This window comes from Apis florea, unplaced genomic scaffold (assembly GCF_048593485.1).
Source record: "Apis florea isolate Af1SG1 unplaced genomic scaffold, ASM4859348v1 contig_3203_pilon, whole genome shotgun sequence".
Taxonomy (NCBI): Eukaryota; Metazoa; Arthropoda; class Insecta; order Hymenoptera; family Apidae; genus Apis; species Apis florea.
Genome location: NW_028256723.1, coordinates 5,499,001 through 5,523,143, shown reverse-complemented (window position 1 = coordinate 5,523,143; position 24,143 = coordinate 5,499,001). Strand labels below are relative to the sequence as shown.

At 38.9% G+C, this 24,143-nt stretch overlaps 3 protein-coding genes and 1 long non-coding RNA gene across 7 annotated transcripts in view; 1 reads left to right on the top strand and 3 right to left on the bottom strand.

The window, feature by feature from the left end:
• Nucleotides 1–24,143, top strand: part of LOC116414448 (uncharacterized) — a 169,354-nt gene that overhangs the window by 52,474 nt on the left and 92,737 nt on the right. The window lies entirely within an intron of this gene.
• Nucleotides 8,514–9,743, bottom strand: LOC105735488 (uncharacterized). Its single transcript, XM_086911296.1, has one exon. It carries the CDS (start codon nucleotides 9,741–9,743, stop codon nucleotides 8,514–8,516), a length of 1,230 nt encoding a protein of 409 aa, XP_086767422.1.
• Nucleotides 12,100–16,049, bottom strand: LOC105735588 (uncharacterized). The gene is made up of 6 exons (XM_086911304.1): nucleotides 15,858–16,049; nucleotides 14,685–15,176; nucleotides 13,887–14,141; nucleotides 13,556–13,664; nucleotides 12,899–13,491; nucleotides 12,100–12,771 (listed from the first exon to the last, which is right to left on the bottom strand). Exons 2-4 carry the CDS (start codon nucleotides 14,791–14,793, stop codon nucleotides 13,654–13,656), a joined length of 375 nt encoding a protein of 124 aa, XP_086767430.1. The 5' UTR covers nucleotides 14,794–15,176; nucleotides 15,858–16,049; the 3' UTR covers nucleotides 12,100–12,771; nucleotides 12,899–13,491; nucleotides 13,556–13,653.
• On the bottom strand, nucleotides 19,233–22,791 carry LOC147657178 (uncharacterized). Its single transcript, XR_015293028.1, has 4 exons — nucleotides 22,162–22,791; nucleotides 21,662–21,941; nucleotides 21,163–21,579; nucleotides 19,233–19,890 (listed from the first exon to the last, which is right to left on the bottom strand). It is a non-coding gene; the product is annotated as an uncharacterized LOC147657178 (long non-coding RNA).

The following is a 24,143-nucleotide window of genomic DNA, read 5'->3' as shown; positions in this document are numbered from 1 at the left end:
GCTGAAATTAAACAATCTTGTCCCATCTATCATCATAATCTAAAACTTCATCAAAAAAAAAAAAAAAAAAAAAAAAGAAAAAAACAATCTGTCCATAAATCATAAAAATCGACAAAAGCAAAGAACGAGATAAATTATGTATAATTATTACGATGCAAAGCAAAGCAGATTTTTCTTAATAACAACATTTAATGATTAATTTCCATGATATCGAGCGATCAAAGTTTCTTCGAGATCGTGGGCTTGAGATCGATATCTCGCGAGTGTATCGATATCGCGCCTCAACCATGTCGTAACGACTTTATAACGGATATATCGGTGACAGGATCGAACGTCAATCGATGACTCACGACACAACCCTTTTGTAATGTTCGCGTTAAAACGATCGTTGGATAAAACGGCGACGATTGACTATAATGAACGAAAAATTTACGATTGACTTTTGCATTGATTCGATTTAATCGCGATAAATAGAATGAGTGTGAACTATTGGGTGATAGGAATAAGAATTATCGAAAGAATATATATCCGATTTTGCAATTGTATGGATAATAGATTGAATTGAAATTAAAAAGCTTAAAAGGAACATGTGACATTATTTTCTAAGAAAATTTATTGGTAACCTAATTGTTTCTAATTAATAGCGAGATTTAAAAGATTGTAGTGTTATAAAAATAAATAATTATTTTGCATTTATTATTTCTATATAACGGTGATCTTTAATTGAACCTTTATGAACCATACAAAAGCTAACCTAAAAATTGAACAAAAAATAAAAGCCAATTTGTTTTAAAATCTCTAATCTCTTCTTCAAAAGACAAAATAAATCTACAAATGGCATCGATATTCTAAAGATCATAATCCACGAACCATCAAGAAATTCTACAAAATTTCAATCAAACTTTCTTCAAAAGATATAATCTATCTACTGTTCACTGCTGAAAAGAAATTTCGCGAGACGATACAGGGACAGGGAAGAGAGATCCTAAAACCGCCTATATCCACTTTAGATGCTTTGTTGACAATCCTGATACTGCACACTCTATAGTAGTAAAAGAATTATAATTTGAATATTCAAAATCATAAAAGTTGACAATGCTAATGTATCGAAGTTTAAATACAGATCGTCGTTTTGAATTAGTATATATGACATGTATAATACCATGATAAAACACGTATGAAAAGGCGTTCCTTTCCGAATTAACCAATCAGATTCATTGCATTCCGCGAGACTTCTTTCCAACGATGAACACTGATATTCTAAATAGTAGAATCGATCGATCACTAAAAAAATTTTACAAAATTCTGATCGAATTCTTGTCGAACGATCAAAAAAGCAATCGTATTTGCAAATGATTCTGGAAAAACGAAGAAAGAGAGACGATAGGGTTGGCAATCAATTTGCGCGCGACCACGCTGATAGAGGATCGCGGATCCTAGGGATTTTGCGGCGTGACCGACGATGCGTGACGCCGTGGAACACCGCAACAAGAGGGGGAGAAGTGGGGGAAATCGCGTATACACGCTCCACTTTGTCGATGCGCATAGGCAAAGGCGAAAAGCTCGCATGCCATCGTGCGCGTCCTCTTCGCGTCGTCGCTCCCCTCCCTCCCTCCGTGTGCGCGCTTATCTTTCCTCTGGGATCAAAGGACCGTGTTGTATCGTGGCGTGTTTCGAATCTTGAAACGTAATCCGTTTTGCGCGATTGGTTCCGCCTGTTCCCGCTCAACTTCAACTTCAGAGATCGAACGATTGTCAACCATGATTCTCGCGTTCGATGATCCCCGATTTTCTTCATTTGATTTGGTAATCTTCTTTTTTTTTTGCTCGCTTCTTTTTTGGTTACACGCGATTGGTTATTATCGCGATAAATATGACATCTTCTTTGTTTTCTTTCTACAAACTTGATTTTGCCATTCGAAAGATTCTATTATTTATTTATTGATGAATGTAAAGTGTCTTATCACAAGAACAATAAGCATCTACCTAACTTATGAGAATAATTAAATAAAAAAAATTATTACACATTTGGTTATTTAGAATTATATACTCGTTGCGAAAATTTCTCGCTCGCTCGTCTCGTGTTTAAAACAAGAAATCGTATATCCAAGTATCTCGCTTCATCGTTGAAATTATCCATTTCCAACAAATCGATGATACTTTGACAGTCGAGTAAACATCTGAAGAGTCGAAAGGAGAATCGTTGGAAAGGGGACAGTGGAGGGAATGGAAACCACTAAAGAGGTGCACGTGCACGTTGAATACTTACACGTTGTCGCTCGGTTGCCTGAAATCGGTCAATTTTCGTTTCGCGGCGGGATCATTGGATGCCAACAACTTTTTCATCCATTCGCATCCCACGGAGGGAAGGTAAATTGATCGAGGCTGAGGCTATCGATTTCATCCACGACCGAGGAGAAAAATCGTACAAATCGTACAATATTTTGTGGTTACGAAGTAACAGTTCGATATTAACCATTCCACTTGAAAACTCCCTTCAAGAATTTTTAATATTTTGCAATCACAGACATAATAACATAATTAAACAAGTGTTGAGTGATCAGTGATTAGAAATCATTTTGAAAATTGATCAACTTAATTGTTTAACGTAGCGTGAATCTGATCACAACTCACCAATTATTTATTTACACGAAGAACAAACAAATTTCGAATACGCGTCACCGAAAAAAGAAAGAGAGAAAAGGAAAAAGAATCGTCGGAAGAATTCCAAAGGGCGATTAAGTGTAACTTTCCCGTTCAACCCACCCATGAGACATCGAAGAGGAGCACGAAGGCGGTGGCTCGGAAGAGTAGTGGACTTTTGAAAAGGGGATAGGACGTTTACGCGCACGATAGCTGGTAACGAGGAAAATTGGCCGAGGCCGTTTTGTCGGGGCGATGATGCTAAAAGCGGGAACGGGCCGGCGGGCCTATTTTTCAGTAATTACCGGTATCACGCGACGTCGAAGGTGTTACTCGGTTGCAAAACGGTGTGTAACGCGATCAGCCTTCCTCCTTGACCCGCGTGTGCGTTCCCTCGCCTCGCCCCGGACGCCATTTTAACCCGTGTTTGGAAACTTGGAAAACTAACTATCCGTCGCCTCCTCGCACGACTCCTATAAACCATTACGCATTATGAGATGGCCAAGGCTCGCTTCTCACGATAGAGAGACACTTTTCGAAGCACGGATATAGTCTCCTAAAAAGAATAACAAGTATGTAAGAATCACGATATCTTGGTTTCCAAGTTTGTTTGACTCGATACCTTTTTTATTTGCTCGACAAGAATCACATCCTGATAATAACATCGCGAAACCAGTTAAATTACACAAAAACTACGAGAATATCTTAAACCCTCGAAAACTTAGGACCAATTACAATCTCACCAATGTATCGTCTCTCGAATTCGACGATGCAAAATCTTGGAAAAAGTCAAAAAGCCGAGAATCGATCGTAAACCGATCCACTTCCTCTCCCCCTTAATCCGATCCGCGAAGCGATCGGGGCAACGAGGCGGACACGCACGATCGGCTTCTGGTCGATCGTCCTTGCCGGCATTCCCCCGTATTAATTTGCCGTGCACGGGACAAAGGGAGGGGGGGAAAAAAGGCGCGCGGTGTGTCGCCTCGGACCGATTGGCCGCCGATGATAAGAGGGACGGCGTCCCACGGTCGGCTCCCTGTTCCGCCTGTTCCTCCTCATCATCGTCGTCCCTCCGGCGGGAGGACGTTCGTTACGGATGGCTGACCGGCCACGCTCTTTTGTCCGGCCGTCGCCGATCATAATGACACCGGGCAAAAACTGTCAATGCTGCCGCGTATCGGCTTCCATGCATGCATTAGCGGCTCGACCTTCTCTCTCCTTTTGTCCCTCTTTCCCCTTTCGATCGCTTCATCTCGTGGACGAGGCGGAACGATTAGGGAGATTGTTTTTGAGGGAAAAAGATTTTTTTTTTTTAACGAAAAGTTTGAAAACTTTTGGTTTTTTTTTTTTTTTAACGTATAATGCTTAACATCTATAGCATTGTAACGTTTCTCTCTTTGAGATCTTTGTTTCTGGAAAGAGCGAGTGCATAAGATTGTTCTTAACCTATTTATTTGAAAATTTCCATTAGACCAGGTTCTTGGTCGTTTCTCGATTAACGACTCTCGGCTCGCAAGAAAGGCTCTCGTGGAGACGTGTCTTGGTCACGCGTTGCGATCAGAAATTAGATGACAGAAGCATGTTTCCATAACGGTAAACAAAGAAGGACGGATTGTCGCATTAGATCGTGGCAAAAAGAACGAATTACACGAAGCTAATAACGAACGCTCCATAACGGGACGCTCGTGCTTTTTTAAATTTCGCGCGCTTCGAGATTAAACGCTGGCATGGAAATGGAACGAGTCATAACGCGTTTTATAAGTATAAGAAAGAAAGAAAAAAAAAAAAAAAAGGGACAAAAACGAACAACAAATTTTAAAATTACACTCTCACGAAGCAGATGAAGTTTAAACGATCCACGGATCGTTTTATTATCTTGTTGTCTTTACGTGATTATCGCTCGAAACGACATTGAAATGAGAAAAAGAAAATATATATATACATATATATATATTTCATCATCCTTATCAAAATTTCGAAATCGTTTTTCGTCGGATCATCGATGTTTAAAATATTCCTCGCTAATTTACGATATTCTCGTACAACTTCATCGTAGAAAACGATTCACGGACGAGGATCGAAGGGAATTTGTCGATTGTTAGACGAGTTAACCGCTTGGAAAGCAGTTCTCGCAGATCCGTCCGGTGTTAATTAACTTTGTTATGCCTTGTTTTTTTTTTTCGCTGACTGTGAAACGGCGAATCGAATCCCGCGAAACGAAAAGAAAGTTTGCTCGCGAAGCAATTTATGCGTGCGCTGAACGAGCCACGTGCACGGTCGTTATAACTATCTTCGCGTTTTTTTGCAACTGGAAGACGCACACGTGTTCCCTCGGCGATTTTAAAACGAATATGTTCTTAAGATATATGTATTTTGTTCGCGTTAAATGTTGATTCGAATTACAATTAACATTTATATACATTTTTATTATATATATATATATATATATATATAGAGAAGAGAGAGAGAGAGAGAGAGAGAGAGAGAGTCGAATTATTTCCATTAATGGCTATTTTATGTTTGCACACACTTTTGGAAGAATTGATTGCAGAAATGCCGAAATAAAAGTTAATATACAATAATTTCGGTTCGAGCTTATTTATCAAGTTACAAACGATTCGAAGTTTGCGTTCGCGACGAAGCGAGACGGAGATATATGATTCAATAGATGTGCGACGAAGACAAAGCTCTTCGCTTTATTTTTGCACATCAACTTTTACGTTTGTTTTCGCCTGCAAAATAACACCGATATATTCGATAAATTTTCGATACCTTAAATCACCTCTTATCAATCTTCTAAAACATTTCCTACGTTACAATCTTCCCACGTTTCCTAACACTCTCTTCCCTACAATTTTCCACGAAATTTCCCCACGCCGGAAGCGGCGTAGAATTAAATCCAATCTTCGTAACCGCTGTTCAATAATCCCAATACCTATCGATCGTTGAACGCGTGTCAAGCAGCGTTGCCAATAATTACGAGGGACGAGCGTAAAAGCGGAAAATGGTGGTCAAGGAACCGCGACACGGTGATCTAGCTGTGATGATCAGAGGTGATTTCAATGGGAAAGAAATCCAATGGAAGAAAGAACGCAGGGGAAGAAGAAGAAGAGGAAGAAGGTTCGTTGCACGCCGATTAAGATCCAACTATGGCGATCGTTGCGCAAGAAATGGACGCGCGTTCTATTCTCTTCTTGCTCTTCTGCTTTTTCCCCGCGGTGCATAGGCGCGGAGACACCGAGGTGGAATGTTGGTGGCACGCTGAAAAATGCAGGAAGCGAAACGAGGCGGCCGAGGAGGAAACACGGGATACGACACGAAGGACATTGTGTAAATGGAATGAATGTGTAAATAGCGCGTTAAGGAATTGGTGTTTATAGCGCTGTTATTCCGTATCCTCGTATAAGGTAATCGATAGGTAATTTACTGGCGTCTCGAACGAAAAATGATATTTTTTTCGATACTTAGGCTGCCAACACGCGCATATTTCTACGACGAAGAACGAAACGTTTCTGTTTCTCTTCGATTAATCTTCTTGTTCTCGTTATCGCATCAGCGTCTCTTTTTCTCTTTTCTTCGTTCTTCTCGATTCTCGAATTGTTACATCGAGTGAAACGATCAATATTATTGAATTATTGACGATTATTATCTTTATTATTATTATTATTATACCCGGTTGGAAAAGTTATATCGAGTTAAATGGCGATGGATCTCGGTGCGCAATCGGCGCGTAATAAAAAACGCCATTTCACGTTAATTATCCTTTTCACGTTCGTTGCATGCTCGCATTGCACGCGAATCACTCCTTAACGCGACGTTGCGTCCGTCTTTTCTTTTTTTTTATCGCGATACAAAAGGGAAAGTTGGACCGGACGGTGTTGGTCAACCGGCCGCTTGCACGATTAAATTGTGACAGGATGTTCGTAAGAGATTCTAGCCAGGGCCTTGTGTTTTTCTCGTGGAGAAAGTTGAAACCGTTGTTGCGACGCCTTTTTGTTTCTTTTTTTTTCAATCAATTACAAAATATCCAAACATTAACAATTTTAATTTTAGTGAATCAAAGGCATATCTCTGATTGGTTAATTTGAAAGGAAACACCTTTTTGTTTCTACATAATTCACTAATATACCTCGATACATTGGCGTAGAATTCTAAGCCAGAGAATTCTAAATTCTAATTTGCAACGATGGTTTAATTTATAAACGTAATTTTATATTCGAATAGTTAAGATAATAATCGTATGTATATACCAATAAGCTAGACATATTATAGATACGTTATTATATCTCAATTATCCTAACATAATTTCGATTGAAATGAGAATAATTTTTAATATTCAAATTATACTACTTTTCTACAAGATATAATATAATTGTATGATACAATAAGTATTTATAACCTTCCCTTCGAGAATTCAAAATACGCGCCAATTCTATTCTCTGCCAATCATACGATTCTCGTGTAAATTCGACGACACGAGAGGATGTCAAAGCTGCCGAGATTTTGACAATCTAACGTAATTTCGATTGAAATGAGAATAATTTTGAATATTCAAATTATACTACTCTTCTACGAGACATAATTGTATGATACAATAAGTATTTATAACCTTCCCTTCGAGAATTCAAAATACGCGCCAATTCTATTCTCCGCCAATCATACGATTCTCGTGTAAATTCGACGAGAGGATGTCAAAGCTGCCGAGATTTTGACAATCTAACGTAATTTCGATTGAAATGAGAATAATTTTTAATATTCAAATTATACTACTTTTCTACGAGTATATATAATTGTATGATACAATAAGTATTTATAACCTTCCCTTCGAGAATTCAAAATACGCGCCAATTCTATTCTCCGCCAATCATACGATTCTCGTGTAAATTCGACGACACGAGAGGATGTCAAAGCTGCCGAGATTTTGACAATCTAACGTAATTTCGATTGAAGTGAGAATAATTTTGAATATTCAAATTATACTACTTTTCTACAAGATATAATTGTATGATACAATAAGTATTTATAACCTTCCCTTCGAGAATTCAAAATACGCGCCAATTCTATTCTCCGCCAATCATACGATTCTCGTGTAAAAGTCGTGTAAAAAGCATGAGAGAGAATTCGGTCGTCGTTCGACGACACGAGAGGACGTCAAAGCGGCCGAGATTTTGACAATCTCGCGCCGTCTGCTCCGCCATGATGGATGCACGACTCGCGACGTTATCGTTAAATCTCTCTGTGGCCTATTGTGAAGTCGCTCATCAACCGATCCTGTCGCTCGAGCACACGCCGACGCGGGGTCAGATCGGTATCGGGGGGAGGGTTCCCCTCGATTCGAATTCCGATTAAGACCTTTCATAACGTTTCCAAGGATGTCAGACGGTGGAGGACATGTCGTGAAATCGACGTGGACCGCGCGAACCCCGCGGCGGGCCTCGAATCCTCGCCTTTCTCTCCTCGAGATCGAGATTTCGATCTTCCAACCCGCTGGACAGAGTTGTGGGAACAGAGAGACGATGTCCCCTTCCGTCTTTAAAAGGAAATTTTTAAATTTCCTCGCTTTGCACTCGAATCTTTATCGAAAATTGTTACTTCTTTTTTTTTTTTTTTTTGTAGGAATTATAAGGAGATTAAAATAGCGAGGTACAATTGCATAGCGTTTATTCCCAATTTTATATACAGCAATATTTTTATCATCGCGCGAATCGCCTCGATTAAAATTTGTATCCCTCCACCCAATAGTTTCCGTATCGTATCTGTGAAAAACAAGAAAAATCAATGATTAATTAATCGATACGAAAAACCTTTAACTGTATTAATCGCATGAATAATTCGAGATCGATCCCCCCCAATCAACTTACCGATTATTACTAAAGTACTCGCGAGACCAGCCTGTTCGAGGTCAAAGATCGAGGGTTGTAATACACTTGGGGCACGTTCACGTAGGACGTCGTCTCGACTGGCTTGACCATGGTAAAAAAAGAGGTGGACGGCGAGACGAGGACCTGTTCACCACTGGCTGGCACTAGCGACAACTCGTTCAAAGATGGCGAGACGATCACCTTCTCGTCGAGAGGGTTGACGAATCCCTGAGTGATCCTCTCGACGACAGAGGACGGGGACGACAACGCCAAGGATTCGACCTGGACCTCCTTCACCGACACCGATGGACTCTGTGGGACGATGTTCACGTTGGTTTGAGCTGGGAGAGGTGGCTGCGCGATCACCGTCGGTTGGGGGAACACGCTCAGCGTTTGCCCGCCTGCTTGCAGATTCAATGCTTGGAGTTGGGGTTTTTGGATGCTCACAGTCTCGACGGTTTGCGGCAACGATTGGATGTTGACGACCGGTTGAGCGTTGGGCTGGACGCTGATGGTTTGAACAGGTTGTTGTTGTTGTTGTTGGATGCTGACGGTCTCGACGGTTTGCGGCAACGATTGGATGTTGACGACCGGTTGAGCGTTGGGCAGAAGGTTGACGGTTTGAACAGGTTGTTGGACGCTGACAGTTTCCACGGTTCGAGGACCCGATTGGATGTTGAGAAGCTGAGTCGGTTGAGCGTTGGGCAGAAGATTGACGGTTTCAACAGTTTGGGGCACCGATTGGATGTTGACGAGCGGTTGAGCGTTGGGCTGGAGGCTGATGGTTTGGACAGGTTGTTGTTGCTGGACGCTGATGGTTTGAACAGGTTGTTGTTGTTGGATGCTGACAGTTTCCACGGTTTGGGGCAACGATTGGATATTGACGAGTGGTTGGCCGTTGGGCAGAAGGTTGACGGTTTCGAGGGTGCGCGGTGCCGATTGGACGTTGAGGATCTGACTGTTGGGCTGGATCAGAGTTTCGACAGTTTGCGAGGATGGCTGGAGGCCGAGTGTCTGCTGCAAGGGCAGATTGTAGGTCTGGCTGGAGGTTATGGTTGGAAGTTGGTTGTTGAGAAGAAGCACCGATTTCTTCGATCTTTCGTTGCCCAAGGTTTCGTGATCCGCTTTCAGAATCTCCTCCTCCAACCTCTGCTCCTCGATCTTGGACGTTGGAACGGCGTCAACCTGGGTCGCCGTCAAACCCAAAATAATGAACGCGACGATCTTCTTCGGATGCATTTTTCGTGGATCGATTCCTTGGATCTTGGTTGGTCGAACTGTGCCGATCGTGGCTGTGAGGCTGGTTTTTAAACGCGTTCCCGCGGCTCCAGTGGCACGTTTGATGTGGAAATCGCTCACGTATCGAAAACACACCGCTGACGCGGAGAATTGCATCGTTATCGGGTCACGGATTGATATGGCGTGTGCATGCGTTTAGATGCAACGTTACTAACAAGTTGTTGGGATTTATCTGCCCGATGTGACAAAACGCGATGTTTCTTCCTACGTATTTCGATATATTTCGTTTGTTTTCTTGGCTATATATATCGTCGATTTTTGTTTGAAAATATATAATAATTTTTAGTTACGTTTACGTAATACGTATGTTTATATTATATTACGTCAAATTTGCTCTTAAAAATTGTTCAAGAAGAATTTCTGTTATTTCTTCTTCGTTCATATTTATTACAAAAACAATCTGAACTTAACAAAAGAAAATTCGATATATCTAAAACTACAGTAAAAATAAAGATTTATATGCCTCTTTCCATCCAACATTTCATTCCTAACAATTTAACTGAAACAAATTCGACATATCTAAAACTATAATAAAAATTTTTATAATAAAGATTTATATGTCTTCGCTTTTGTTCCTCGTGACAACCAACAACAGAATTCCAAAATATTGAAGAACTTGGCTAAAAAAAAATTCGATGTATCTATAATAAAAATAAAGACTCATATATATCCCTCTTTCGCTCCCAACCCCAACAACCAAGAATTCCAAAGTATTCAAATCACCACCTCCCTCGACGTTTTCCAATAATCCACCCTGAAAACCGTTCCAACCACCTAATTCCACCTATTTATACCAAATCCTAGATTTGTAGATAGGTAACGGTAGGAACGGGCAGACACCAAGGTTGGAACTTTTCCACGCCCGCCCTATCGATTCGAGACAGTCGTCCAACCTCCCCCCCCCCCTGAATCGTAAACTCGGCTCGCGTTAGACCCGCGCCCTCCAACATCTCGCAGATCATCCCCCAGCATGCAATTTCTTCCCGCTCCGTGTTTTCCAAGACTCGTAGATATTAACGACACCCGGTAGATCGTAATTTTGTCACCCAACCCGAGGAAGGGGTTCGGGTTGTAAGAAGCGGCGCGGGCTAATTGCATGCATTTTTAACGGGCGATACGTCGTAATCGGCGCTGCCCGTATGATGGAAATGCGAGCATAAAGCTTTACGCTCGCTGCACCCTGGGGAGAACGGAGTTCGAGGGGAGGGTCCGGATTCCACCGGATGGCACCGAATGGTGGAAAAAGGGTGGAGAACGATGGATACCGGGTGGATGTTCGAGGGACGAACATTCTTTTTTTCTCTTCTTCTTCTTCTTGTTTCTTGTTTTTTTTTTTTTTTGCTTTCTTTTTTGGCTTTTCGTCGGAGATTAGCGACGAGGTATCGATTGTTTTAAGCGGATCAGAGGTTTTGATGAAAAGCTAGCGTGTTTTATATTTTATTTTATCTTTTTTTTGAATTGTTTACTTGTTCGATGTTAATATATTCGTGGAAGGAATATTAATTTTGTTTATTGAATAAACCGGTTGAAATAAAATTTCTTTATTCAAATTCATTCATATTATTATTTTTATTTAAAATAAACAAATAAGTAAAATTCGTGATTGAGGAAATATTAAAATCTTTTATACAAACTTACAAACTTAAATTGCTTAATAACTTAATATATTTTTACAAGCCTCCAAAAGTATCACAATACAAATGTCAAATACTTTGGTCTACATACTTTGCAACAGATTTTCTTTATTAAATAAACCAGTTGAAATAAAATTTCTTTATTCAAATTCTATATTATTATTTCTATTTAAAATAAATAAATAAGTAAAATTCGTGATTGAGGAAATATTAAAATCTTTTATACAAACTTACAAACTTAAATTGCTTAATAACTTAATATATTTTTACAAGCCTCCAAAAGTATCACAATACAAATATCAAATACTTTGGTCTACATACTTTGCAACAAATTTTGTTTATTAAATAAACCAGTTGAAATAAAATTTCTTTATTCAAATTCCATATTATTCGTGATTGAGGAAATATTAAAATCTTTTATACAAACTTACAAACTTAAATTGCTTAATATATTTTTACAAGCCTCCAAAAGCGTCACAATACAAATATCAAATACTTTGGTCTACATACTTTGCAACAAATTTTGTTTATTGAATAAACCGGTTGAAATAAAATTTCTTTATTCAAATTCCATATTATTATTTCTATTTAAAATAAATAAATAAGTAAAATTCGTGATTGAGGAAATATTAAAATCTTTTATACAAACTTACAAACTTAAATTGCTTAATAACTTAATATATTTTTACAAGCCTCCAAAAGTATCACAATACAAATATTAAATACTTTGGTCTACATACTTTGCAACAAATTTTGTTTATTGAATAAACCAGTTGAAATAAAATTTCTTTATACAAATTCCATATTATTATTTCTATTTAAAATAAATAAATAAGAATGAAGAAATGATCGAAGAAATATTAAAATCTTTTTTTCATTTCAAATGAATTTACCAAAATAATATTCTATCTCTGCTTTATTTAAGTCAAGCTTAAATTGCTTAATAACTTAATATTTTCACAAGCCTCCAAAAGCGTCAGAATACAAATACTTTTGCAACAAATTGTACGTGCAAAGACCGATAGCTTCGATCGCTTAATTCTTATTACATTTCTGGAACAGCTCCAATCATTTATCTGCGCGTGTGGGAATTCGCAAGGTCGTGGTCGGCCTATATAAATCGATCCAAGACAATTTAACATTGATGTATCGACGACTCGAGACGAATGTCCACGTGCCCGTGGTGGATAAGTCACCTGAGAGTGACGTTTCACCGGGTTGCCGATGTCACGATGCGATAAGACACACCCGGACCTCGTCCACGTCTTCGACTTATCGACCCAATTACGTCGCCAACAGCCCTCGTGGCCAACAGCTGTCGATTCCTCTAGTATCTTGAAACGTTTATACATCATTTCAAAAATTATCCGAATCTGATCAAACCATACAACGTCTTCGCTTACAAATTATAATGAGAACCAAAGGCGAGTTGATATACGTTATACGATTGTTGATACTTACACTTGCCTATAACAGTCATGCATCCAACGAGTATTCATCCTGGAACATTATTTACATTATTTCAGAAGGATCAAACTGTCTCTAACTTACAAATTACAATGAGAGTGCATAAGCTGCACACATGATTATTATCGATAAAAATGAAATTTAAAATTTAAAAAGAACATTCATCTTTTAAAATCTTTTTAAAACAAACATGATTAAACAAATGGATGGAGGGAATGAAGCGAGCGATCATCCCTTGGCGCAAGTCACCATCGAGGCAACTTCCCGTTTCCGATTTCCAATCGATATGAGAAAATCTAACGAGTCACCGCTCGTTCTTTCCTTTCCGCTTGGACCCCATCCAACCGAGCGGGAAACGACACGTTTGACGAGTCTCGTTGCCGCTCGTTACTCCTCGTCGACCGTGTCATTTGTCTCTGGAGAATAATCGACCATCCTCCGCGCAGGAAAGAGAGAACGATGGAGGAGGAGGGGTACAGAGAGTAATGGAGCTGGCTGTGCGCGAGAGGAGTCAACGAGAGGGTCGCAATTATGTAATCGCTGTGTCATTGCGTTCGGGTAATTCCATTAGCTAACGAAGGAGCGAGCTGAAATGAAGAAAAACAAACCTCGTCGAAACTACTCTTTTCAAGTCGCGTATTGTAAATTTACCTTTTTGTCTACACTTATTCAATAATCGATATAGCAATTCTCGGAGGAGGAATTTCGAGTCGATTTAAATCCTCTTTCTTGCCGAATCTCTTCCAACATCATCTTAACCCTGGAAAAGAGGATCGAATCAAAAAAATTGATCTCTTGCGATCAAGAGATATTAGGCTGGTGATATCTATTATAAGAGTTGTAAACAGTGCAAAAAAAAACGGTATAAGAATGTGTGTACGCGAATGAAAAGAGAAGTGGAAATGGGCGACTCGAATTCCATGCCGTGCGCACGACTGCAACACGGTGTGTTCGCGATTAAATCAGTCGGCCGCGATGTCACCTCGAGCGCATGGTATGCGACGAAGGAATCCTTGACAGGAGGTCGCCGGATCCTTGTGCCCCCCTGTGGCGCATGAATCACCGGGCCTCGCCTCGCCGTGTCTTGTCGCCCCCTCGGCCGAGGTGACAGCTGTCAAGCGGCTGCTATACGCCGCGCCGTGTAGGAGGTGTACGCGTACCCGCGTGAAATCCTCCCCCCTCTCCTCTCCTCGAAAATTGTGACCGAGCATCGTGGCCCGCGCACTGGCGTAGACATCTGGAACATTCGACGAGACGTTGTTATTTTGCGAATATGGAAATTCATTTCTCCTCGTATAGCTTCAAATTGCTATATTTTTGGGACGGCTGTATTCGTATCGTTCATGCGTACGGTATTTCAAAAGCCGGTATTCAAATTCAAGAGAAAAGATCGGCGAAGAAACGAGATCGAGAAAATGGCGTTTGAACAGCGATATACATACAATACGCATTACACATTGACATTCTTGTTCTTGCGAATACCTTGCATTCGATACACCACGAATATCACGTTTCACTGTTTAGCAATCGTGTAATTTTTTTTGATATCAAACCACTGATCATAATTAACAAGTATTATTGGACATTATAGACAGAATTTATGACAAAATTGGAACTAGAAAATTAGAAAGATCATTTATAAGATTTACGTGAAAAAAAAAAGGAATCAAGCTCATTTTCATAATTTCTAAATTAAAAATCTGAATAAGTGAAATCAGTATAAAATCAAATGACGAAAATTGTTTCACCGATATTTCTTTTTTAAATCCCTTTCACGTACCTTGCAGCAAGAAACTGTTACACGCTTCATCTTCGCGATACAACTTTGCATCCACTCGCTTCTCCCGCATTCCTATCGCAGGTTCACCGAGTATAGCACCGGTTCCCATGTCCGTATCTCGATCAGAAAGGGACTGTGCGCGTTCCGTATCTATAGATCGATTTGCGTAGTGCACGATTACAAACTGAACCAAAAAGACTACTTCGATGAAACTAGTTCTTACACGAGGAACGAGTAGTGGAAGAGGAAAAATAAGAATAAGGAGGAGGGAAAAGGTGAAAAATTTCCCAGGGCTCGTTAACCATCCACCTGTGTTCTCGCGCCATTGCGTGTACACGCACGTGCACGCGGTTCGCCTTGACCCGCGTGAGCCACCTCCGAGGGATGCTCGTCGATCGCCGGATCCATAAGTCGAGAGAATCGAGATACTGGATGATCGTGTTGTCCAGTGTTTTCCACTCTTTCTTGACTTACGATCCTCTTTTGTGCCTTCTATCATATATAAAGTAAAGAAAAATTAGAAAAAAAATGCCTTTGAATTAGCTAGCGAGAGAATCATTTTGATGAAGAATCATTCATTCTTGTAAAATATATAATAGTAATGTAATTATATCAAAATAAATTTTGCTAAAAGTTAATAATTAAAATGATAGTAATGATTTCTTTTCAAGATTGAGAAAAATTAAAAACTACTGGTGTAGTCGATCATAGTTCATCTTGCAATGACAAGTTTATTTTTAGAGAAACGAGAACAAGAAAGTAAAGAAGGAATGTAGATTGAACGTAGAATAAAATCTTTCTATAATGTTAATCTAAAACTGTCATTAATCTTCTTTAAACATTATGTAAAAGTTTTCATTAACTTTGATTACTCTTTAATAACTTTGTTATGAATTTTAGCACCACCTATATACGATTCATTGTAAATTGTTCAACTAACAATAGTATCCTAACCTAAAATATCACTACTTGCATATAATTTTAATTTCAGCTTCTAATACATTCTTCCTCCTATCTTCTCGGGCAATCTTATTAAAAATTTCTGTCCGATAGAGCTGTATTCACACTACGCTCTATTCGGTACGACAAAATACCGATAAAGTACCAGATTTAACACGGTGAAATGTCAAAGCTTCCCGTTATCGCGATCCCGGTTTCCGTGGAACAATGTACCATAAAAGCAGCAGCAGGAGGCTAGTAGGACAGGTCAGGATACAGAAAACGATCGGACACGTCCACGGTTGGCTCGTAGGACAATCCGTTAGCCACATTACCCCCCATCGAATCGTCCGTGATCCGAAACGTCCCTCGGATGTGCTCGACGCGACGGAACGAGTCTCTTCTCCCTCTGTACCGACAATGGCCGTTTTTACACGTGGCGCTGGCATCGTGACTGGCGTTAGGTGTTGCCGCGTCTATCACGGTCGCGTACACGCTGCCAGCCGGTAATTTAGCTGCGAGCCCGCGTCGATTTCTCTACCCGATAAAGCCACGCGAGAGAAAGAAGAGACAAGGGAGGATCGTTCTGGCGAATAATTCAGGGTCGAGTCTATTTTCGAGTTGACGGAGAGAAAGAGAGAGAAGAAAAGTTGTATCTGGACGTTTGAATCGAACGAGCGACGGACGATACTCGGCCACCATCGTTTCCAAACGATTCACGATAATGACAGAAGTGTTCCCCAGTTTCTTTTCGTGTGGCTATTGTTGGGTCATGGTTGGTGATTTTGATATTTGTGAACTGAAGAAAGCGATACCGTTGGTTATTTCTCTTTGTTCTTGGTTATGTGCGTAGTGTTGTCGGTGAAAGTTCTAGATTTTTCAGAATTTGATATATTTTGAAAATGGAAAAAAATGATGTATTGAAAATTTTTGTGGTTTCTTTGTAGTGTAAAGATAGTAAGGATTTTATAGGTTATGTTAATGCACATGGGCTAACCCGTAGGATAAGATAAATAATAAATTGTTCGCAAGAAAATTGCAATTTTTAAAAAATGTTTAATAGGTTTATAGATTTATCGATTATTATTAATAAATCATTGATCATCATCTTTCAAATGAATCCCCAGCGGAACGAAACAATGGAATCGTGCAGTGATCATTTACAATTGGCAGCTGCCGTGTCTATGCACCCAGATGACCCTGCCACTCCGTAGAAAGCTACTATGTCATTTCATCACGAAATCCACTTCTTCTTGATCAACTGATTCTTCGTGTCACCGTTGTATTGCTATGACCATTTCCGTTTACGTGACTTCGTGACACTAAATTTGATCTTTCCGTGCTCGACCAAGCTACGACGATCTCGCGACATTTCTTCCTTTACAATTTTTTTAAAAGAATGGAACTTAGATTATTGGATTTATAAGATTTATAAGAAAATCAAACATAAAAGTTTCAAATATAAATCAAATGGATAGGATTTAACGAATTTACAAAAAGATATAAATAATTCATATCACTTATATATTGTATGATCGATTTTTAATAATCGTATTAAATAACACCAGCAAGTTTCAACGCAAATTCCGAACACACCACGAAGCAACTGATTGCCAGAAGAAAGCACTAAACGGCCAATTACGTTCACACTGTATTCACTAGAAGGCAATAGTATCGTATAATACCCTTCAAACGTGTCAGGAACGTTTCTCTCCATTAACACACTGCATTCGAAACACGTCAGAATAGTCTAGCAGTAAGTTCAGACAAAGGAAAGCTCTACGACTGTTGGTCACGCTAATTTTACACGTGATTGCTAGCAGCGGCCGCCATTACGTGAGCTTTGACAGCTATTATCCGGTCGACATTCTTTCAATCATTATGCCAATTATGTCTTTTAAACGATGAAAAAAATTCAAAATATTGAAATAAAAATACCATTCAAAATATCTTTAAATTTTCTTTTTCTTTCGGTTTTTGTTCCCACTAAACTAAATCGATCATTCGTTAAATTTCGTCGATCCAAGTGATCACTCTCGTAATCACGGTTTCTCCGTGTGATGCAAGCGGTTCAAACCGATCGAGAATCGATCGAAATACGGCCGAACAGAGGTTAAAGGGTATCTTCGAAGATGTTACGAGCGGGTGCAAAAAACCGGCTGGCCAGACACAGCTAGTGGGAATTATTAAATTGTATTCGCGCGGTTGAATTGGAGAGGTCACGAAGCGATCGACGACGAGCGCTAGTCACGAGACAGGGCGTCTCGCTCGAACGATTTTGACGCGAGTCGAGCATTGTTCCACTCGACGATAGACAATGGGAGAAATAATGAAATATATTGTTTTCAATGCTGAATCTGTACGTTTTATAAATTCTGTTACTTTATAACTTGAAAAGCATAGATAGGGAAAAGATTTCACATTAATAATTTTTGAACTGTTCAGGAGAATTTCAATTTATATAGAACTCGAAAATTAATCATCTAACAAAATATGATTCAAAGATTTCAAATCTAATATTATTTTATAAAGAAAATCTCTAAAATCAAGTTTCTTTCAATTCAAAATCTCTTATATTTAACACTAGAAGAAAGATTACAATCTCTAATAATCAACAATAAACTATTTAAAAAGATTTCAAAAATTAATTGTGTTTTGAAAGTATCGTTTAAATTAAATTAATTTCATTTCAAATCTAATATTATTCCAAAATCAAGCTTCTCCAAGATTCTACACTGACCTAACACCAAGTCAAAGTTTATAAACCTTCTCCAAACAATTATATTTAAGAAGATTTCATTTTTCAATAATCATTCATCTCGTAGAATATCATTCAAGTTAGAAATTTCACTTTCGATGCAACATTATTTCAAACAAAATCTCTCTAACATCATGTTTTGGCTATAAAGCCATCGCTCGTCATCAGCATGTCGAATCTGACACTCTCTAGAACGAAATGATTGTTTTATCGCCGTTTCGCCGAGATCTATCGCGCTTGCGCCGAAACGTCGACGAGCGACAGAGAAAGTATCCTTTCATCCAGGGCCGTGCGACTCTCTTTCGCCGTCCTGATCCTAATGGCCCGGAACGTGAGAGAGCAACCACTCGACAATCTTTACGACTGAGTCGCGTTTACGGCCGATTTTCCAGCGACGTCGTAAACGTGTATACCTGCTCCAAGCTTCTGTACGAGGACCGTAAAACCGACGACACGATCGCCGGTTCGTGAATTTCGCGACGTTCTCGTGGGAACCTGACACTTCGATCTTCCGTGATCAGTTGGCGAGAGAGATGCTGCGTCGGTCGGTTCGATTTGGATGGAATTGATGGTAGGAGAAGAGTTTAGAAAGTTGCTGAGATTATTCGGTGTATAGATATCGATCGTTGGATGGTTGATGGTGGGCTCTGGAAAGGGTTGTGATTAGAATAGAAGAAAGTTTGCGTTTATAGTTAATTTCAGCGATGGAGAAGATTTGATGTAGAAAAAGATGTTTTATAGTGAAATTGAAATTTTCTTGTTGGAATTTATAAACGTTTAAATAAAACATTTGTATATTATATCGTTAATAATTATAAAACGATTTGAATTAAAACTTTTAATACTTCATGTTATATGCATTATTACTCGATTTTATTTTAACTATATATCGAACAAATAATCGTTATAAATATTGATGCACATTAAATGAAAAAGATAATCTATGATATTTTTGAAGGAGTATCAACATCAAAAACACATAAACTTAGTCAAGCTTATAACATACTATTATAATTTTAGATAAAACTAGCATAAACTATATTATAGCTAGCTTTTATCACAAATGTTTTTAACTCCATCACAAGCGATTTATACTCAAATAACATAAATAACAAAAAAAAAAAAATACTTCGTGTGTGTGCAAAGATCCTTACAACACTGTGTACGATGCCGATAACAACGTCGATCGAAGGATCGAGCGAGGAGGCAATGATCGATTTCTGGTGATCGACGTCGCCACTCAGCTCCATGTCACCGAAGCTGGTCGATATGCGAACGTCGATAGTCACTTAGCGGCTCATCAGAAGCTGCTAATCTTAATTCGCTTATCGGATTATTCGCGGTTCCAGCTGATGGAGATGTTTCGCGCATGAAAGGTAATCCGGTCGGTATGGTAATTCATCGGTGGACATCGTCGTAACGCTCTCTTTCTCTCTCTCTCTCTCTCTCTCTCCTTGTTGCTCGTCTCTCGCCTCGTTTTATTCGTATTCTCGAAAAGTTTACACTTCCCTAGAGCAGGTAATAAAATTTTATATCGTTATAGATTATAACATGTTAATAGTTTAGGGTGATATTTTAATCTTATGAATTGTAACATGCAAAAAATTGTTGCAAATAAAATTGTCGATATTTAAAAAAAGCTTTGTAAATTCTGAATTCATTTTCAAAGAATAAACGAAGCTTCATGTCTTTGAATTTAATTTTTTGAAAGATCTTTGTTGCTAAAAAAAATTTTTTCTAAAAAATCACGTGTACGATTCCCTTTCCCATTTTAATGCTACTTTCAATCAAGCTAACTGTAAAATACACAAGGAAGAAGTTACGTTATTATCGAAATTACTCATGATCCAAATTATTATCGCATCCAGACGTTCAAAATGTGCAACCCGCCAAGAGGTCATTGTCCATGTAGCGTTCGATGGGAAGTTCAGGAACTACCTTGGTCGTCTCCTCCTGTCATCTCTCCCACCTTTCCCCTGTCCCCGTGTAATCTTCATCAACCCATAAGTCTCTGCCTCGGTCTCGTGAGGTGACCGGTATTTATCTCGGCGTAAACGCGATCGCCGCTGTTTAATTGCCGGATTTGATGCAGAAGCGGCCGAGTAACGAGCCGGCGGCCTCTCTAACGAGCGTGCTCCCGATCACGATCGCGATCCGCTCGCTTTCCACCGCGCCGCTCGCTTTTCTTCCCTCCCTCCGCGCCTGCTTTCTCGTACAATTTCGAATGTCACGCGATACGGTGTTCCCTCTCCGCGGCTAATTCACCGTTCGTCGATCGCCAAACGTCGATACGTTTCGCGGTAATTGAGATCGATTCGAGATGATAAATACAGCTTTAAGTGCGCCTCTCTTTTTTTTTCTCATTTCTTTTTTTTTTTTTTTTTTTTGGATTATTTGTTCATTTATTTCCACGAAAAGCGTGGAGTTGGAGAGATTGATGGGTTTTTATTTGGCGCGAGATTTTCTTGAAATCGAATAATTGAAGCTGTCGGATTTGAGCTTTTCTCGTCAAGGATTAGATAATTGCTCGGGAATTGCGATTTTATCGATAGATTTCGTTTATGCAACAAAAAAACAAACGATAGAAATTCAAGTGAAAATCTATTTCTCTAAGCGTTGTAACTCAGATACTTGATTATTTTGTGTCTCCTTGCGTATTATCATATTAATTTTCCTGCAATATCCTGTACACAGTAAATTATTGTGCATTTTTAGTCACGGGAAAAGAAAGGCAAGGCTCTCAGTAATTCATTCCAAAAAAATATCTCGTGATATCCATACCTGTAAACATTCTCACCGTGTGCCAGAAGATCTCGTGTAACGGAAGAAGATCGTGTGAAAATTCGTGGAAAAGGAAATCCCAACTCTATGACATCAACATTTTCCACTCGATGAAACATGCTTGCTTCATATAGCCACGGGAATCTCGATTCCCACCGTGGAGAGTTTTTTTTAACGACGACGAAATTCCACCCGTTAATTCGCCGTGGTTTAATTGTCCGAGGATAATTGAACCGGCGATGACACTCGAGTGCCGATATGCTTTTCCACGCCCTTGCGGAAGGAATCCTCTTGAATTGATATTCAAATGAGAGAAGCCGGTGATTTCATCGATATCGGCATTAATTAACTCGGGTTGGTCTCCAGTGTCTCCCAACTTTTTCCAAGATCCAATCCTATTTTACTTGATAGGCTTCCCTGTCGCATTTTTAATAGAGTGAATAAAGTATATTTTATTAAAGAATATATACTTTTTATCGTCCATATAAATTAGGATTACCTTGAAATTTGAAAATAGCAGCGAGTGAGATAATTTTAATTTCACCGGACAATTTATTCTCGAAATATTTGATTAGCTGGATATACGTATACGTGTAGATGTATACGTGTTTTAAACCAGTTACGTCGTTTAATTTATCGTGGATTTACCTTTTTGCGTTAGCATAGGGCGGAAGATAGGAAATACTATATTTTTACTCAATTTATTCAATTACTCTATTGAATAATTCATGGGCTAATTGAAAATGAATAATTTAAACGCACCAGATGATCGCATAAACCTGTAAAACGCAATGGCAAATAATTAGTAACTTCTAAGCAAACACCGAAAGCTAATTTAATTTCAATTTCTCCCCTCATCTCCAATTTACTCGCTCAATTATCCACTTTAATCATCGCTTTCTTTCGCGAATCGACGATGAAAAAATAACATTTCGATACATACGATATATTTTCCAAATAATCCTAAAACAAAGGGAATTCGATGTGTGGAAACCTTACCTCTCACTCGACGTAACATAATCACAGTCAATTACAGCCTTTCTCCCGACACTCCCATAATCCGCGACCAGAACCCAGATAACCGGAAAACCTACTGGCTACCGGTATGAGTCACTCTCCTCCTCCGATTCCCCCAAGATCAACGAGAGAGGCCTCGATCCTCCATCATTGGTCGACGATGACACAGCTTGGTCGGCGTATAACCGTATTCTGCCCTCGGACTTACGCATGCTTGAGCACGCAAAATGCGGTCCCCGATCATCCTACTCTTAATCACGGAATCGTTTCACCGACCAACTTCCCCCTCTCTCTTTCTCTCTTTACTTTATCCTCCATTCTTCTCTTTCCCTCGCCTTTTTATCCGTGGAGCAGGTTATCGATAAATGAATTGTAAATACTCGGGCCCAGATCCCCTTATCTCGGCTCGTTGAATCACTCGTTGCTGGCAAGTATTCGAGAGGATGCGTTTTGTACTTATTTATAAGTATAAATTTTAATCCAGAGTCTTAACGTGTACATCACTGAAAAAAAATTGCATGTATTTGAATGTATTTGAATATAGGGTTTTATATATAGAGAGAATATATATAGAGTTGATCGAAAGTTAGGTTAGAATTTATTCTAAAGATTCCTTTGAGAAATATCTATGGTTGTAAGTTATTATCTGCGCATCGTTTTATATTAATGGAAAATTTAATATAGTTGCAATTAAAAAAGTGATTCTAAAGTTTTGAACAAGTGGTTATATCTTGCATCTCGCAGAAAATAAATAATGAATAAGGATTATGATCATTCCGGTGTTCTTAGAATATGGATAAATATACGTTTCTAGACAATTATATGTAAATTATATTGCTTTTAAATCACGATCTGCAAATTGAGAACCACTGCACCGAAACGTCTCTCAAGAGTTAATTTCATTATATCAATAAAAATTATAGAAAGAAAATAATAAAACAAATTTTCTCATTATTAACAACACTATTTGTTTGACTACGCATATAATTCTTCCCACGTGCAACGTTATATCATAAGAGCAACGACAAAAGACACGATACGTGTCGCAAGATAGAATGAAAAAAATTTTTATATGGTGACATAAAATAGCAAACAGCACGGCTCCTCCCGTGTCTCGTTTTTCCTTGGTCGCGGCTTATCGCGATAGAATATGGAAATGTCGTGGAAGACGTGGGTGCGTTGGAACAGGGATTAACATCGAAGATAATTTTCCTCGTGTGTTGTCGTTATGGATATTACGTAAAACGCAGACGGATATCACGTTGCCTGTCAGACTTTCCATCAAATTCCAATAATATTCCACACGATGAAGTTGGAGAAACATAGCTCTTTACTGCAATTAAATATTTTATTTTTCTGCATTATTTTTGTAAAAAAAAAAAACTGGAACTTTAAATGTTTATATATATTTCAAAATGTCTAGAAAAGAGCAGTATACTAAACCTTTTATGAAATCTTTATGAAATCTTCTTTCTCCATCTTCAATTATCTATAAGTCAACACATTCCTTAAAGACATGTAGCTATGTATCTATGTAACTGTTCGTGGTATTATGGATTCTATATTGTCGGATATCTGCGCGATAATCTCGACTGGTTAGAAATAGTACGTTGATCTATGGCACATAACAGTAAATATAGGTAGCCGACTATTTGGCGTGTTAAAGAGACGCGGGTGTAGACACTAGGATTTCCTAATGGTGTGCGGTGCGATCATTTTCTTAAGTTTCTCAGAGAGAGTATTATTGATAGGTTCGCTAATAGGTGTGAGAAAAGTGTTGACGCTCGATAAATCGAGTTGCGATCAGTAACTGGCTGTTTGATCGAGGGATAAAGTAGTCGAGTGAAAGAATTTGTGGACAAGTGGCGAGGTAGATTACTTACGTTTCTGATGTAATCGCTGAAATTGCACCACGATTAAATAAAATACCATTACATTTATTCGATTCCTTTCAATAATATCAT